The sequence below is a fragment of the Pelophylax lessonae genome (assembly GCF_965119305.1).
Source record: "Pelophylax lessonae genome assembly, chromosome: 10".
NCBI lineage: Eukaryota > Metazoa > Chordata > Amphibia > Anura > Ranidae > Pelophylax > Pelophylax lessonae.
The window spans coordinates 37,628,712-37,646,241 of NC_138777.1; the positions used below are offsets into that span (position 1 = coordinate 37,628,712).

The 17,530-nt window shown below is 45.4% G+C and overlaps 1 protein-coding gene across 4 annotated transcripts in view; it reads left to right on the forward strand.

Annotated features, from left to right (window-relative positions):
* The window catches only part of SHANK2 (SH3 and multiple ankyrin repeat domains 2), a 976,209-nt gene that overhangs the window by 286,694 nt on the left and 671,985 nt on the right, over positions 1 to 17,530 (forward strand). For all 4 annotated transcript variants that reach the window (XM_082271109.1, XM_082271110.1, XM_082271111.1 and 1 more), the window contains exons 3-4: positions 2,691 to 2,894; positions 6,632 to 6,703. In XM_082271109.1, coding sequence (XP_082127235.1) covers positions 2,691 to 2,894; positions 6,632 to 6,703 — 276 coding nt within the window. The remainder of the gene's footprint in view (positions 1 to 2,690; positions 2,895 to 6,631; positions 6,704 to 17,530) is intronic.

Genomic DNA, 17,530 nt, shown 5'->3' on the forward strand with positions numbered 1-17,530 from the left:
TTCTGGCCTAGGATGGAATGGCGGCAAGGGCAAAAATAGACAGAAAATAAAATTCCCTGCAACTCTGTTCGGGGAGGGGGCTATTAAAATCTAACATTACGTTGAATATTAAAATGTAATTAAATAGTGTTTTTGGCTTGTGGTGCTCTGATGCAGTGTAGTTTTGTTTGAAGCTGGCCATAAGTGGATCAAAATTCAGCTGGTTCAGTAGGGACCCATTCTCATCTAACAGAAGCAAGAACTTCTATGTTGACTTTTATCAAATGGGTTTTGACACCCAGCAGGTGATACAATTTTGCTAATAAGTGAAGTGCTAAACACTGTCATGGGCATGCACTTCCAGGGTTTAATTTATTCGGAATATTTTAGGCTCCGTTCACATGTAGGCGTTTTGGGGCGTTTTCGGGGAGTTTTTCTGCTCTAGGATCAGTTCTCAAAACGTCCAACAACACAAATCCTATTAATTTCAATGGCCCCTGTTCACATCTGAGCGTTTTGACGCTGTGAGCAAAACGCCCAACGCTCAAAAAAGTACATGAGCTTCTTTTTGGGCAGATTACAGGCATTTTCCATTGGTCTCTATTCAATCTAAAAACGCCTGCACAAAAAACGCCTGTAAAAACGCCTGTAAATCGCTACGCTCAGGTGTGAATGTAGCCTTAAGATTTTGTGAGTTCACTTGACAGCCTTGGGCGAGGCTCTAACAAGAAGGCTTTTTGCTCATTACAATTCAAAAAGAAGCCTCAATATTAGCGTGTCTAATAATAAAAGTTTATTAGAAAGTACAGCCGGCCATAATTGGATCAAAATTCCAACCAGTTCAGAGACAGGGGTGCAGGGACAGGCCAAATTTTGATTAATGTATGTGCACCCTGGTTGTACACAAAACAGTCTATCAGTCCACTTGTGTACAAGCAGCCTGTTGGGCTTTTTCCATATGATTAGTGCCACTGGCTATACCCGGCAACACTAATCATTGTGTTCTACCGACAGGGAAGGCTCCCTGTTGGCAGAATGCAGTATCGCTACGGGAGGGATTCCCCCATCAACACTGACTCTGTTAATGGTGGAATTGGGAATTTTTTTTTTTTTTTGATGGTGGAATCCAGAAAATGGCATAATCTATGGCCTCCCTAAGGCAGAGGAAGAATCATAGAATTCATGTGATCTCTTCAATTTCCCTTTTAGTTTTATGTTGGCTATGTATAACTATGGTATGTCTAGAGTGCACTAGCATTGCTCTGGAGAAATCTTGTATATTGTGTTGATTGTTTTCACTAGCGTTATTGATTCAGTAAAACTAGTATCTACGGATGGACAGCCTCAGGGCTACATGATTCTGAAGAACATACGTTCTATGTCTCTAAGGCTTAACTAAAACATGTTAACTGTGAAAAAAGAAAATGTACTGGGAGGACTGAATGTTTAATTGAAAATTCACATAAAGCCAGCTTGTTTTCCCTTTGGTTACACGAGCATGAATGGCACTGGACGTGGACAGTTTGCATCCAGAGTCACTTATCAGTAACCACTATGATGCGTACAAAAACCTTATATTTGATTTGTACAGGCTGCTGGCTGTGGTTGAATTTCCAACTCCTATACTTCCTGAGCACAGAAAGAGGCTGAATTCTGTCGGTATATACCCGAATGCGTCCATTTGCATGATCCCTAAAAAATTAAAGACGTACAGTCACAGTTCCTGTAAGTCTGTTATTGTTTTGTATAGGCTGCTGGCAGTGGGTCTACGCCAACACCTGTGACTTCCTGGTGCGCAAAAATAAGCTGAATTTGGTGGCATTTGCCTGAATGCATTGGAGCGCATAAGCCCTAAGTGGTTACAGGCATAGAGCTGCATTCTCTGTAAACCTGTCATTGGTTTACATGGTGCTGGCTGCGGCTGAACTCCAACTCCTGAGACTCCCAGGCTCATACATGCACTGAATTCTGCTGCTGTATGCCCTAATGTGTCTGTCTGTGAGCTCCTAGACACAAAGTTTACAGATCCATTACATGCAAGAAGTAAAATAATTTTGCTATACCGCAAACACAGCAGCTGAGCTAAAACAGAAAGGTTACTCCATTTACTCCCAAGTGTATGTAAATGCTAAGTATAAACTTTTTCTTATGATTCCCATTATTTTGGTCAATGTACCATTAAAGCATTTTTTTATACCTGTTCCCTAAAGTGCATTAAAAAACTGTCTATTCTGACAGAAATCTATTGAGTATATAACTTCCTGTGCACCCTGCCTGGAATCCAAGAAATGTTTCCAGCCCTTTCCAATTCACCTCTGTGAACTACCGAACACTTCCCCTACATTATGGAGATGATGAAAGGTGGAGGTGTTCTGCAGTCTAAATTCGGACTAAGTAGCCTAGGGTGACTGCTTACTTCCTCCATAGATACAGTACAGCAAGTGAGCTTTGTCACCCTAGCACTGGTAAACTGCGATATATTACATTTTTGTTCCTTGATTTACATACACGTTAGGAACAACTACCAGCCATCTATCAATGTCACGGTTTTATTCAGTTGGCTTTCATGTCACAAGCTGGCTTTTGGACCAAAGCAGGCTGAAATCTGATGTACCTCATTTGTTTTTTCTGCCACACAGTTCCATGCCAGGTATATTTTTGCGCAATAGTTGGAGTCGAACAATTAATAATTTTCTTTATATGTATTACAGAAATGCGTCAGGTTTAACCCCAATGCCACCGTTTGGGTGGCAAAACAGAGGATTTTGTGCACCCTCAACCAGAGTCTGAAGGATGTCCTCAATTATGGCCTTTACCAACCGTACAGTAATGGAAGAGAAGGAAAGTTCCTCGATGAAGAACGACTGCTGCGGGAATATCCTCAGCCAATGAGCAGAGGCGTGCCTTCCTTGGAGGTATGCGAGGTGCACTGACTACAAATCACTAAGTATTGCTAAATTGTTCAGGTAGATGAGGTACAAGAAACACGTACAGCTTGGCATTTAGTACCATAGTGTTGGGGTGCTGGGTTCAGTTTCTGCAGGTGTGTCTGCATTTTTAAATATCCTATTTACAGGCAGTCCCTGGGTTACAAACATTCGATTTACAAATTACTCCTACTTACAAACGGAGGGAAACAACAGGAAGTGAGAGGATATCAACCCCTAGGAAGGGAAATTCACTCCTGTAAGAGTTCTTATGGGAAAAAGGTGTCTCCACTGAAGCTTTATCACTAATTATTGTTTCCACAACAACCCAAATTTTTCTAAATCCAATTGTCATAGGGAGAGTGAGGTGAAATATTCTGAACAGGGGCACAGACAGCAAAACAAACACACAAGGGTCGTTAACCCTTCCCTATGCTATCCAAAAAAAATTTAAAAATATTTTTTCTCTTACGTCCTCCCACAGTCGCCGCCTCTTCATATTCGTCACATATGGGGTATTAGACTTTGCTCCGAAGGAGTAGCTAGGCAACAGAATATGTTAACAATAAAGCTTTAACATATCCCACCCTCAAGGGGTGGTCCCCTCAGTCAATACCCTCCTACTTCCTGCAACCATATCTCAGTTTTAATGTCTAGCTTGTCAGGATGGTCGGAGGGGGAGTCTTCCCTTCCGATCAACATTCTGGAATTGCGTGCGATAAATCTCTGTCTTCATCGCTGGACGGACCGGCTGCAGGGTTGCCCGGTTCGGGTGCAGACGGACAATGCCACGGCGGTGGCCTGCATCAACCACCAAGGGGGCACCAGGAGTGCCCGAGCGGCTCGAGAAGTGGCCGACATTCTGTCTTGGGCCGAGACTCATGTCCCGGCGATAACGGCGGTTCACATTCCGGGAGTGGAGAACTGGCAGGCGGACTATCTGAGTCGCCAGACCCTGGATCAGGGGGAATGGTCTCTCCATCCGGCTGTCTTCCAGACGTTGTGCGCGAAGTGGGGTCTTCCAGATGTGGACCTGTTCGCGTCTCGCCTCAACAACAAGGTGAGGAGGTTCGTGGCAAGGACGCGCGACCCTCGGGCAGACGCGTCGGACGCGTTAGTGGCCCCGTGGCATCAGTACAGGCTGATGTACGCGTTTCCACCGATTCAGTTGCTGTCCAGGTTCCTTCGCAGGTTACACTCGGAACGCAACACGGTGATTCTTGTGGCACCGGACTGGCCTCGCCGGTCCTGGTACGCAGACCTCGTGAATCTGGCGGTCGACGCCCCGTGGCGTCTGCCTCTTCGAGACGATCTACTGTCTCAAGGACCGATATACCATCCTGCTTTACGGTCGCTGGCTTTGACGGCCTGGCTGTTGAGACCGAGGTCCTGAAGGAGAGGGGTCTCTCTCCGGAGGTCGTTCATACTTTAATCAACGCGAGGAAGTCTTCCTCGGGGAAGGTTTATTACCGTACTTGGAAGACCTATTTTGCCTGGTGTGAGTCCAAGGGGTTTTCACCCCGCACATACTCGGTGTCCCGTGTGCTGTCTTTCCTTCAAACGGGGGTTGATCAGCGTTTGGCGCTGGCTACGATAAAGGGTCAGGTGTCTGCTCTGGCCGTTCTGTTTCAACGTCCCGTGGCTTCCAACCCATTGGTTGGCACCTTTGTTCAGGGTGTGCGGCATCTGGTTCCCCCGAGGCGGGATCCTCTGCCCCCTTGGGACTTGAATCTCGTTCTCTCTGTGTTACAACGTGCTCCTTTTGAACAGATCAGGGAGATCTCGTTGTCTATGTTGTCCAAAAAGGTCGCCTTTTTGGTGGCGATCACTTCGGCTCGCAGAGTGTCGGAACTGGCGGCTTTGTCCTGCAAGTCTCCGTACCTGGTTATTCATTTGGATAAGGTGGTCTTGCGACCTAATCCTTCTTTTCTGCCGAAACGAGTTTCGGAATTCCATCTTAATGAGGATATTGTCTTGCCTTCGTTGTGCACGAAGCCTAAACATCCAAAGGAGGTGAGATTGCACTCTCTGGATGTTGTTCGGGCGATAAGGGTTTACCTTAAATCGACTGAGTCTTTTCGAAAGACGGACTCCTTGTTTGTTCTTCCAGAGGGTCCTTGGAAGGGCATGGCGGCTTCGGCCTCTACCATCGCCAAATGGATCAGGCAGACCATTGAACAGGCCTATGCTTTGCAGGGGAAGGTTCCCCCTGTGCCTGTGAAGGCGCACTCTACTAGATCTCTGAGTACGTCTTGGGCCTGTCGTCATGGGGCTTCTGTAGCCCAGGTGTGTAAGGCGGCGACTTGGTCGACCGTGCACACTTTCACAAAATTCTACAAAGTAGATGTTCAGGCATCGGCGGATGCTTCCTTTGGCCGCAAGGTTCTTAGTGCGGCTGTTCCCTAGGGTCCCTTGTTGGGGGACTCCTGGCGGTTGGGATAAGTTTTGTATCCCCTGGTTTTTTTGTCTTTTCCTGGGTTGTTGCTCCTGTTGAGCACTTATTGTTGCTGTTGCCCAGCTGGTTTCCTTCCTTTGGTAAGGTTCCTTTCTTTGATGTGGAGACTGCGTTGCCTTTCGGCGCGGATGCGTTTCCCACCCCTCATGTTTGCACTGCTTTGGGACGTCCCCATATGTGACGAATATGAAGAGGCGGCGACTGTCGGAGGATGTAAGAGAAAACGGAATTTTTGTAAAATCTTACCTGTAAAATTCCTTTCTCTTAGTCCTCCGACAGTCGCCGCCCCCGCCCCTCTTTTGGGGTTTGATTGTATACTCTACTGCTATTCCACTAAAACTGAGATATGGTTGCAGGAAGTAGGAGGGTATTGACTGAGGGGACCACCCCTTGAGGGTGGGATATGTTAAAGCTTTATTGTTAACATATTCTGTTGCCTAGCTACTCCTTCGGAGCAAAGTCTAATACCCCATATGTGACGAATATGAAGAGGCGGCGACTGTCGGAGGACTCAGAGAAAGGAATTTTACAGGTAAGATTTTACAAAAATTCCGTTTTTTGGCTGGAGCTACACTTAAAAAATTTACCCGTTCTGACTTAGGCCCCTTTCACACAGGCAGACCGTTCAGATCCGCCTGTCCGTTTTTTTGTCGGATCTGAATGGTCCCCCCATGCATCTCTATGGGGGATCGGATGTCAGCGGTGACATGTCCGCTGACATCCGATCCGATCCATCAAATCTGGACGGATGGAAACCCTATTTTTCATCCGTCCAGCGGATCGGATGGGATCAGATGAGAACGGACCGACGGTCCGTTCCCATCCGATTTCTTCTATAGAGATGCATGGGGAAGTGACAGCTGTGTCTCCGCACACAGCGCGGAGACACAGCTGTCATCCTGATGCTCAGCGGGGAATCGGTGGCTCGATCCCCCACTGAGAAAAACGGAGTCCGTCCGACGGACGGATTGTGTGAAAGGGGCCTTACAAACAAATTCAACTTAAGAACAAACCTACAGACCCTATCTTGTTTGTAACCCGGGGACCGCCTGTATAGCATGATTGGCTTGCTGCACAGAACTAAAGAAAAAAAAAAGTATGCCAACCTTAAATATTTTTTCTTTATTCCTACAATAGTACATTTACATATGTGCCTAAGCTTGTATTGTTATTATGGGTTAAAATATTAAAAATCATTTTAATATCTAATATGGTTATCACTGGTCATAGATTGCTAATAGTCTTTCCTTGTCATATTTTTCTTTTTCAGTTTCGATATAAAAAGAGGCTGTACAAGCAATCCAGTATTGATGAGAAACAGATTGCCAAACTGCATACAAAAGTATGGGACATATTCTTTCATTGAATGAATGTTACTTTTTTTTTTTTAACATTTTGGCACGTACTATACATTTATTGCCTTTTTTTTGTATGCATAGAGGTTACTGAAGTGGAGGTTATGAATACTTGTTTTAGGTTGTCCAGAAAATAAATATATGTAAGCTATAAAGCCTTTTGCTTTTAAGAAGTGGTATTTTTTAAATCCAACTTTTCAGACCAAATTATTTTGCAAGTGATATTAATACATCATGGCATACAGTACATTGCAAAGTTTCCTGTACCATGGTGCTTCACCTTTTGTACTTGCTCCTGTGCTGTGTCAGAGAGTCCTGAGGGCTCACAAATTATGATCTTGTAACTGAAAACTTTGCAGGTTTCCCACCAGAAATAAGGAACAACCCAAAATGCATTGCATAGCCTTTGCCCCGGTCAGCTTCACCACAGAAACCAATAATCTGAAGGAATGGGTACCCAGTCCCGTTACTTTATGTGGTTAATTCACATGGACATTAAAGTGTTTGTAAAGGTTTATTTAAAAAATAATAATAAGGATGTTATACTTACCAGATCGGTTCAATGGTTTTGCACAGAGCTGCCCCGAACCTCCCCTTCTGGGGTTTCTTGCTAGCATTCTTGGCTCCTCCTCCTATCCCAGTGCCTCTATAGCAAGGGGAGCACTTCCCGCCCCTCGCTTCTTTCTTACTGGATTTGATTGAGAGCAGCAGGAGCCAATGGCTCTCTCTGCTTCCTCTGAGTCCTATGGGGAGAGAGAGAAAGAGCAGCACTGGATCAAGATCGGGCTCAGGTAAGTATTTAGTGGGGAGCTGAACATGGAAGGTTTTTTTTACCTTAATGCAGAGAATGAACTTTCAGCCTTTTCCATCACTTTAAAAATGCTGCGTATAGCGTCTGGATTTGCAGTATTCATTCTTCAGGTTATGAATGACTCATTCAGGACCAACAGGTCAAAGTCAGTAGTGTGTAATCAGACGCACAGGTGTCACTGGCTGCACATTGGTAATATTGACATTTTGGTTCTGAGCAGTGGTGGCAGTATGCAATAGGGTGCATCGACACTCACTGTACACTGTAAGAATGTATATGTTGCACAAGGGTTATATTCGTACAGACAGCTATAAATTCAGAATCTTGCTGCCAAGCTTCTGCCAGCAAGATACTGTGTTTATTCATATGCCTGTCTAAATGAACTCTAAAAGGGTTCATCCACAGCAGTCACATTGTCAGTATAAGTTGTTGTTTCTAGGGAGAGTTGAAAAAATATGCTTTTCATTTTGGCATTGAAATAAATAGGGTTTGCTGCAAAGTTTGCAAACTTCAAGCAAGAGTTGTGCAAAAGTTTAGCAATCAAACCCAGGCATTTTTGTTTATCCACTAATTAAGGGGAGATTCACTAAACCTGGAGCACTCAGAATCTGGTGCAGCTGTGCATGGTTGCTATTCAGCTTCTAACTTCAGCTTGTTCTATTAAGCTTTGTCAATAAAACCTGGAAGTTGATTGGTTTTTATGCAGAGCTGCACCAGGTTTTGCATGCTCCAATTTTAGTACATCAACCCCTAAGGCTCCTTTCACACAGTGTGTCCGTCAAACGGACTCCGCTTTTCTCAGCGGGGTATCGATCCGCCGATCCCCCCTGAGCAGGAGAATGACAGCTGTTCTCCGCACTGTGTGCGGAGACACAGCTGTCACAGCCCCATAGATCTCTATGGGGGAATCGGATGGGAACGGACCGTCGGTCCGTTCTCATCCGATCCCATCCGATCCGATCCGCTGGACGGATGGAAAATAGGGTTTCCATCAGTCCAGATTTGACGGATCGGATCGGATGCCCCATAGAGATGCATGGGGGGACCGTTCAGATCCGCCAAAAAACGGACAGGCGGATCTGAACGGTCCGTCTGTGTGAAAGGGGCCTAAAGCAGGGATCCTCAAACTACGGACCTCCAGCTGTTGCAGAACTACACATCCCATGAGGCATTGTAAAACTCTGAATTTCACAGACATGACTAAGCATGATGGGAATTTTAGTTTTAGGGTTGCCACCTCATCCCTTTAAACCAGGACACATATTAATTACACAGGTTCTGAGGCTAATATAATGCACATAAGGCATTAAGTGAGTTTAATTACCACCTTAATCAGCCACAGAACCTGTTTAATTAATGTGTGTCCTGGTTTAAAGGGATGAGGTGGCAACCCTACTGCAAACGGGCAGGTAGGTTTATTTTATTGCAGAAGGGGCATTGCATGTCTCTTCTGTCTTTGTAACTTTACTTTTATTGCGTTTTAATGGTTGTGTGCATCTTTTTGCCACATACAGTACTAATTTGGTGTGGTGTGGGGTTGGTGTGCCCATAACGGAGTCGTGCCTTTGCAAAGAGATGACACTAATTATAAACTAACGTATGGAATATTGGCTGAACAAAGTGGTATGCACTACCAGACCTGTGCTTTTCCCCAACTCATGGGCTTTGACATCACAAACACACAGTGAAGCTGAATGCATTGGGCTCCCTGCCTCTAGAACTAATATGTAATTTTGGATTCTAAGAATGGTGCCTTTCCGCTTAAGGGTTCTCACATAGTTGTTTTTCAGGATATGCTTCTTAGCAGATTCCCTTTAGTGCCTTTTCATATTGGTGTGTGCGTTAAACAGATTGAGACAGGTACACTCAACAAGAAGAGCTTCCATGGTAGGGATGTGCTTAAAGGATAAGTACATCTTTATAGAAAAAATAATCAATGTGTATATTTTTGCAGAGAAAAAAATAGCATTTATTATTTTTTTCTGCAGGAGCCTGGAAAGCATTGACCCTGGAATCAGTAGATTATGTCAGGCTTCTGCAGACAAGCCCTGCAGCTTTCAGCCCATATCTCCATACGGGCTGTCAGGTTGAAAGCTGCAGGGCTTGTGAATGGACTATAAGGGTACTCATCACCACCCACCATGAAGTACAGAACTACGAACCATTTGCGGTGGCTGACAGTACATTCATTCACAGGTACTATAAATTAATAATGTGGCTGTGTGAGCAGAGCCCTTAACAGCTGCACTCCTTTCAGAAAGGGACAACGGGTGCAGGGAGAAGAACCCACCGCCTGCTGTCACAGGGGAAGAGGGATTGAGGGAGAGTCAGCAGGAGCTGAAACATGTTGTATGTTCCAAAAGGTGAACTTATCCTTTAAAGCATATATGATTAAAAAAATTTAATACTGACTTTGTATTTAAGTTACTTATGTTCGATACCCCACTCAGGTGTTGTATGAAACTGGCATTATTCCTTTGTTTATATCTTCCTTTATTCAAAATTCAATAAAATATATTGAAAGAAAAAAAATGTAATACAGCTTAGTAAACTTTAGATGTGGTGGCTGCTTTCATTTTCTTTTTCAATGTTTTGTTCTACATTTTCACCTGGTGATTCTGCCAGTAACAGGACAGAGATGCATGGAAAAAAATGTTTTCCAAGAGACAATAAAAATTTCAACAGACCACGTTCTTCTAAAATACTTTAAGATTTTATTAAATGAAGATACAAATAAAGCATCTGCCTCTCCTCCTCCTTTACAACTTTGTCAAGGTGCTCTGTGAGACCACGTGGGCTGGAAATGTAAAATTCCCATGGGGCTTAGTCATCAAGCAATGCTGTAATTCTTGTTCATCTAAACATACAGGTTTTGTAGCTGAGAACAGTTATTTTTTGTGATCTACTTTGATACAATAAAAATGGCATGATGATTGTATATGTGTTATTTAATTGGGTTCTTCCTGAGTCTTCCCATGAGTCATACTGACAAGCAAACTTGTATTTTGGATTATATATAATCATTTGGTGAATTATAGTTGAGGTATTTTGGATGGTAGCCCAATTAAATAGTAAATGAACTAAAGAACTTGATTCAGTTAAGCCCTGTGGGATTTCCTAAAACTATAGGGGATTTTCCTAAAGGTGGGGCACATTCAGGCATTAGCTGCATATTTAAAGTAGAACTATAGCCAAGAGTAAGGAAAGGTTATTTTTTATTCACCATCTGTGTCCCATTTCAGAGATTTCCCTTCACTTCCTGTCCCCTAGCCAAACAGGAAATGAGAGGAAATCCCTGCAAATTAAGGTAATCCCTTGGGGACCCCCCAGGTCACCAGAACTAGTGTCTCCATTGGAAGAATTTCTTTCTATTACTTTTCTGGGGACAACCAAAAACTTTCACTTTCAATGATAATGGTGAACAGGACAAATAGAGAGGAAGAATCTCCTTAACGGAGGCACAGACAGCAATAAAAACTTACAGGGGTCTAATCCCTCCCCTCTCTATCCAAAAATTAAAAAAATGTTTTGCATTTAGTTCTACTTTAACCACTTTTTATCCGTGCTATATCCAAAAGATTGCTACAGTGCCGGGCGCCAGCTCTGGGAGGGCTGCCATTGACGTCCTCACAGAACCACACCCCCTGAGGCGTGCATGCGGCCTGCCTTGTGATCGCTGTGTCCTTAGGATGCAGCTGATTGGGGATCGCGATAAAGGGCCAATCACAGGGGACATTTACCATGTTGATCACAGCTGATCATATGCTAAACAAACTTGCCGGTTATCGGCATTCCTCACGCGCTTGAGGAGAGCAAAGCTGGTGACTGGCAATTGTGACAGCACACATATACTCTGATAATCAGGGCACTTATCATCAGTGCCCTGATTATCTGTGCAGCCCCATCAGTGGCAATTAGTGCCCATTAGTGCTGCTTGGCGGTGCCCATCAGTGCTGCCTATCAGTGTTAATCAGTGCCTCATCAGTGCCATCTGATTAGAGTCCAATCGAGCAGCCTCATCAGTGCACATCAGTGAAAGAGAAAATTACTTATTTGCTAAATTTTATAAAAAAACGAAGAGACTTTTTTTTCTTTTAAAATTTTTTTTTCTCTATCGCTCATTGACAGACGTAGTCCTCGGTGATACAGCACCTTCGGGTTATGTTGCCTCCACAGGAGCAGGACTAGACAGGAAATTAAAATGCTCTGGCCACACCCTAGGGGCAGTCCCAGAGGGTATATCCTCTCTCTCTCTGCCTCAGCAAATCAGTTATTTTCTGTCTAGTTAGGAGTAAGGACCTAGATACCTTGCTGGGATCTTCGGTCCTGGCAAGATTTTTTTCTTAAAAAGATTTTTTAGACAGCTTTTTTCTCCAGTGTTCCTGTGAGATCTTCAAGCAAGAAAGCTGAACTGGGCGACGGGCTGGATGTTGAGATCCGGTGGTCACCCCAGTTCAGCCTACGGGCGCGTGCAGGCCATAGCTCCGCGCTGGGTCGGCCGCGACAAAGTCCCATTAAGGGACTGACCCCGCGAGTTAAACGTCTCGCTGAAACGCCAAAGACCATGAGTCACGGCGTCCGTATTGGTCGACAGCCCTCCCGCCCCGGTGGAGAGGGGTACTGTCAGGAGCTGGTGCCCGCCTGGTTCCGGTATGGTGAGTAGTATGTTCCCCCTTTTCCCCCTGACGGGTCTTGTGGTGAACGCGGGCCCCTCTCTGTATGGTAAGATAGAGTCCCCCTCTATCCTATAACATGGCACAGATCCCCCTACTTTGAGTGTGATTTTATGTGCAAAAAGCCAGGAGGCTTGGTTTGGGAGCTAACAATCTAATTGTATACATGTTTAAAAGATTGTAATCAGTGGCAGTCTGGGAATCTTACTGTGATAAGAATAAGGTACCTACCAGTCAGAAGCCACGGACATGTAGACTGCCTTCCTAGTCAAATCTCCAGCTATAGCAGGCCTTCCGAACGGCCATGAGGTCCGCCAGGGCCGGTACCGCCAACCACGCCAAAAATCCCCATGCAGAGATAGTGTTGTGTGCCCTACAGCACACCGCTATTCGGTACAGGCCGCCGCCATTTTTTTTGCTGGATTGCACGAGCCGCCATTTTGGCGTAGCCTCGTGTCTCCAGCATGGGGGCGGCCATGTTTGAGGTGATCCAAACACCTCGTGGAGCTAGGGGAGGCGCCGGAAGGCGTGCAGAGGGGCGGAGCCGCTTCCTTTCTTCCTGGGCAGCCAGCCAAAAGACTTCCTGTTTGTCAAGACAGCGCTGTAACCTGTTGCAGTTAAACTCTGAGCATCAAGTGGTGAGCCTGGGGGTCTATCTCTCTCTCTCTCTCTCGATCGATAGGGATCCCTAGCAGGTAACACTAAGGGGCTTTTGTGGCGCTGGGGGTCTGTGAAAAAAAAAAAAAAAAAAGTTTTTTATTTTTGAATTATATTATCCGGGAAGTTACTGGAATAATCATGGACCCTGCCACACAAATTCCCCCACCTGTTTCCCTCGAGGGGGCCACGGGACCTGCCGGTGCACAGAGTGTAGAGGCATTTACAGCAATTTTGGAGTCTATGGTGGCTCGGGTGGAGGCGGCCTGTCAGGGACGAGGGTCAAGGAAGCGACCCCCGCCTACCCCTATATTATCTGACACCTCTGACTCAGATTCAGAGATGGTCACTGCAGTTGCAGGTCCCTCTGCAAGGGCTGTTACCTCAGGTAAAGCTCCCTCAGACAGTGAGGAGGACGTTTCTTCTCCCACTATAATTCAGGAAGAAGCATTGGTGGACGCACTAGTTGTGGCAGTGCAGGAAACCTTAAAACTTGAGGTTTTACCGGCAGAAGCAACTGATACAGAGATTCCTTTTGGTACTAACAAGCCCATCAAAACGGTGAAGGTTTTTCCTGTACCCAAGTGTTTTGGTAATAAGATTAAAGGAGAATGGGAGCATTCTAAACGTACCTTTACTATTTCCAAGCGTATTGCTAGACGCTATCCGTTTGAGGAATCCATCATTAAGAAATGGACGGTACCACCAGTGGTGGATCCACCTATTTCCAGGCTGAATAAAGCCACGGTTATCCCAGTGGAGGACACTTCGTCCTTTAAGGATCCGGTGGATCGAAAGATGGAAGCAGAGTCCCGCACCATCTTCTCTCTGATAGGGTCAGCATTTAGACCAGTAATTGTTATTGGTCTAGTTTCCCAGACACTTACGGAATGGGCGAGATTGGTACGCCAAGACCTTAGGGGAAAAGATATTCCCCAGGAAACATCTGATTTGATGGAACAGATTATACAAGGGCTACAGTTTATCTGTGACGCAGCCTTGGACACTACTCCCCTATTAGGGCATGCATCTATGTCAGCGGTAATCCTCAGACGTGTGCTGTGGTTAAAATGCTGGTCAGCTGACCTAGGTTCCAAAAAGACCTTGACGAATCTCCCCTTTCAGGGGAATCGTCTATTTGGGGCCACCCTAGATGAAATCATTAAGGATGCCACTGGGGGCAAGAGCACTTTTTTGCCACAGGCTGCTAAAGCTAAGGGACCTCGCAACAAGCGAGGACCTTTCTTTACCGCCCATAAAGGGTTCGCACGCCCGGCTGGAACAAGCGGGAAAGGCAAGACTCCTCCAGGAGGGTTCAAGAAAGGCTGGTCGGACAAACAGAGGACCAACTCAGCCAAACCCGAAGCAAAGGAGTACACAGCCTGAAGGTGCGCCCCCACCCGGTTTGAGGGTGGGGGGACGTTTTCACCGGTATTCAGGACATTAGATCGAGCATCAACTACTACTACCGGTGCGATTCTTCCCTTCCAACATTTAAGTACTACAGGGAGCGGTAGTCACCGTTCCCTCAATAGATCTTTTCCTTTACCTTTTCCTAAGAATAGTCTCAATTCCCCACAGGAATCGGATCTGGTTGACCAGACAGGCCAAGAAGCCTCTAGCCGGGTGACTTCGGTCCCTGAGGTTCAACCAGAAAAGATCACCCTTCCTGATAGCAATCAGGTATCTGATAAATGTGTGGGAACAGAAAACGACCAGACTTTCTCGGATGGTCGGGGCCAGATAGCTCTAGGGATGCCTGGTTCAGATCCAGTCAGCACCAGTGGTCCTAGAAATTCTAGGCTGGCCTCGTCAAACCGGCCTGGCCGACTTGGACAGGCTAGTCGCAAACGTTCCGTGGGAACTTCGTCTCAGGGAGTGTCTGTGGTCTCAAGGACCAATTTACCATCGTGCTTTACAGTCGCTGGTTTTAATGGCCTGGCCATTGAGACCCAAGTACTGAAGGACAGAGGTTTGTCAGCTTCAGTCATTCCTACCCTTATTAAAGCAAGGAAAGCGACTTCCAGCAAGGTCTATTATCACACATGGAAGACTTATATTGCGTGGTGCGAATCTTTAGGATTTCCTCCACGTACCTATTCGGTGACTCGAATATTGGCTTTTTTGCAACAAGGGGTTGAGCAGAAGCTAGCCTTGAGCACCATCAAGGGTCAAGTTTCAGCATTAGCAATCTTCTTTCAGAAACCTTTAGCTACCAAGTCCTTGGTGCGGAATTTCATCCAGGGGGTGCGGCACCTGGCTCCACCAGTCCGCGCGCCCTTACCGCCCTGGGATCTTAATTTAGTTTTGTCGGTTCTACAGAAACCTCCCTTTGAAAACATCAGATTCCCTTGCTTACTTTATCCCAGAAGGTGGCCTTCTTGGTGGCTATCACTTCTGCTCGCAGGGTGTCAGAACTGGCTGCATTATCATGCCAGTCCCCATACCTAGTGATTCATAGGGATAAGGAAGTACTTCATCCTAAGCCATCCTTTCTTCCTAAGGTGGTTTCAGATTTTCATCTGAATGAAGATATTGTACTACCTTCCTTGTGTCCTCAGCCCAAGCATCATCGGGAACATGCGTTGCATTCCTTGGATGTGGTTCGGGCAATCAGAGTATACCTGAAAGCTACGGAATCATTCCGTAAGACGGATTCACTTTTTGTGATCACGGATGGCCCCAGAAAGGGTTTGCCTGCATCTGCCGCGACCATTGCCAAATGGATTAGACAGACGGTGGTACAGGCTTATTCTATTAAGGGTCAGAGTCCTCCGTTCCCTGTTAGGGCGCACTCCACTCGAGCGCTCAGTACTTCCTGGGCCTTTCGCCATCAGGCATCAGTGGTCCAGGTATGTAAGGCGGCCACCTGGTCGTCGGTACATACCTTTACAAAATTCTATAAAATTGATGTGACGGCATCGGCGGATGCCTCATTTGGCCGCAAGGTTTTGCAGGCCGCAATTTGAGGAGACCGGTGGTCTACCTCGAGAGTTTTTTTCTGTTTGAAAAATGTCTTTTTTGTTGAGTCTCATCATTAAGGATGAGCATTGTAAACTTCTAGTTGGCACCGGTTGGGCCTTCTAGATTGGGATTTGATTTCCATTTTCCCACCCCTCATTTGTGATACTGCTCTGGGACGTCCCGAAGGTGCTGTATCACCGAGGACTACGTCTGTCAATGAGCGATAGAGAAAAATGGATTTTTGTAAAATCTTACCGTAAAATCCTTTTCTCTTAGCTCATTGACAGACGTAGTCCCCGCCCCTCTGTTTTGGAGTTGGGTTGGGTTAAAATCTCTAAGACTGCTTTTTGACATAACTGATTTGCTGAGGCAGAGAGAGAGAGGATATACCCTCTGGGACTGCCCCTAGGGTGTGGCCAGAGCATTTTAATTTCCTGTCTAGTCCTGCTCCTGTGGAGGCAACATAACCCGAAGGTGCTGTATCACCGAGGACTACGTCTGTCAATGAGCTAAGAGAAAAGGATTTTACGGTAAGATTTTACAAAAATCCATTTTTTGTTTGTCTAGCAAAAAAAAACAGTGGTGATTAAATACCACTAAAAAAATGATAAAAAAGTCAAATGTGTACAGCGCTGAAAGATGAAAATTGGCCTGGACAGGAAGGGGGTGAAAGTGCCCAGGATTAAAGTGGTTAAATACATTATAATGGTAGCTAGCAAATGTTGGGGATGGTCAAAGCAAATAAAGTACAGGCGTTCCCGGGTTACGAACAAGATAGGTTCTGTAGGTTTGTCCTTAAGTTGAATTTGTTTGTAAGTCGGAGCAGGTACATTTTTTTAAGTGTAGCTCCAGCCAAAAGAATAAGTTTTAAGTTTTTTGGATAGCATAGGGAAGGGTTAACACCCCTGTAACATTTGTTTTGCTGTCTCTACCCCTGTTCAGAACATTTCACCTCACTTTCTGTCCCTATGACAACTGGATTTTGAAAATGTTGGGTTGTTGTGGAAACAAGGATTAGTGATAAAGCTTCAGTGGAGACACTTGTTTCCCATGAGAATTCTTACAGGAGTGAATTTCCCTTCCTAGGGGAGATATCTCCCCACTTCCTGTTGTCTCCCTCCGTTTGCAAGTAGGAGTAATTTGTATGCCGGATGTTTGTAACCCGGGGACCACCTGTATAGGGTGCATCTGCATGAAATCTTTGGCTATTGTGGAAGGAACGTGATGGTAGAAAAAAGAGCAGCATAGATATCCATAGAAACCCTTCTGGACAGTTCAAGGTGAAGAATGTTTGGGTAAATCTCTAGTTTTTACCATTGCTGCTTTCCAAATGTGATCCATATTATGAAAACCAGCTTAAAACAGTCTATCCAGGGGTTTAGAAATTTGCCGTTCAGTCCTTTATAAATAGACCCCCATAAGCCTTTCTACATTTTTTCACACGTTTTATATCAGGCAAGTGACTAGGCAGAAAAATATTTCACCACTTGTAGGACGTTCTTATTAATATTATTTACTGTATGGTGTGCTGGACTGTGCAGGCACAAAGACCCATAGTCCTAAAGGGGCACCTAATAAGTGGCTTGGGTGGAATTGCTTTAACCACTTAAGCCCCGGAAGTTTTTACCCACTTCCTGACCAGGGGGAATTTTGCGATTCGGCACTGCGTGACTTTAACGGACAATTGCGCAGTCATGCGACGCTGTACC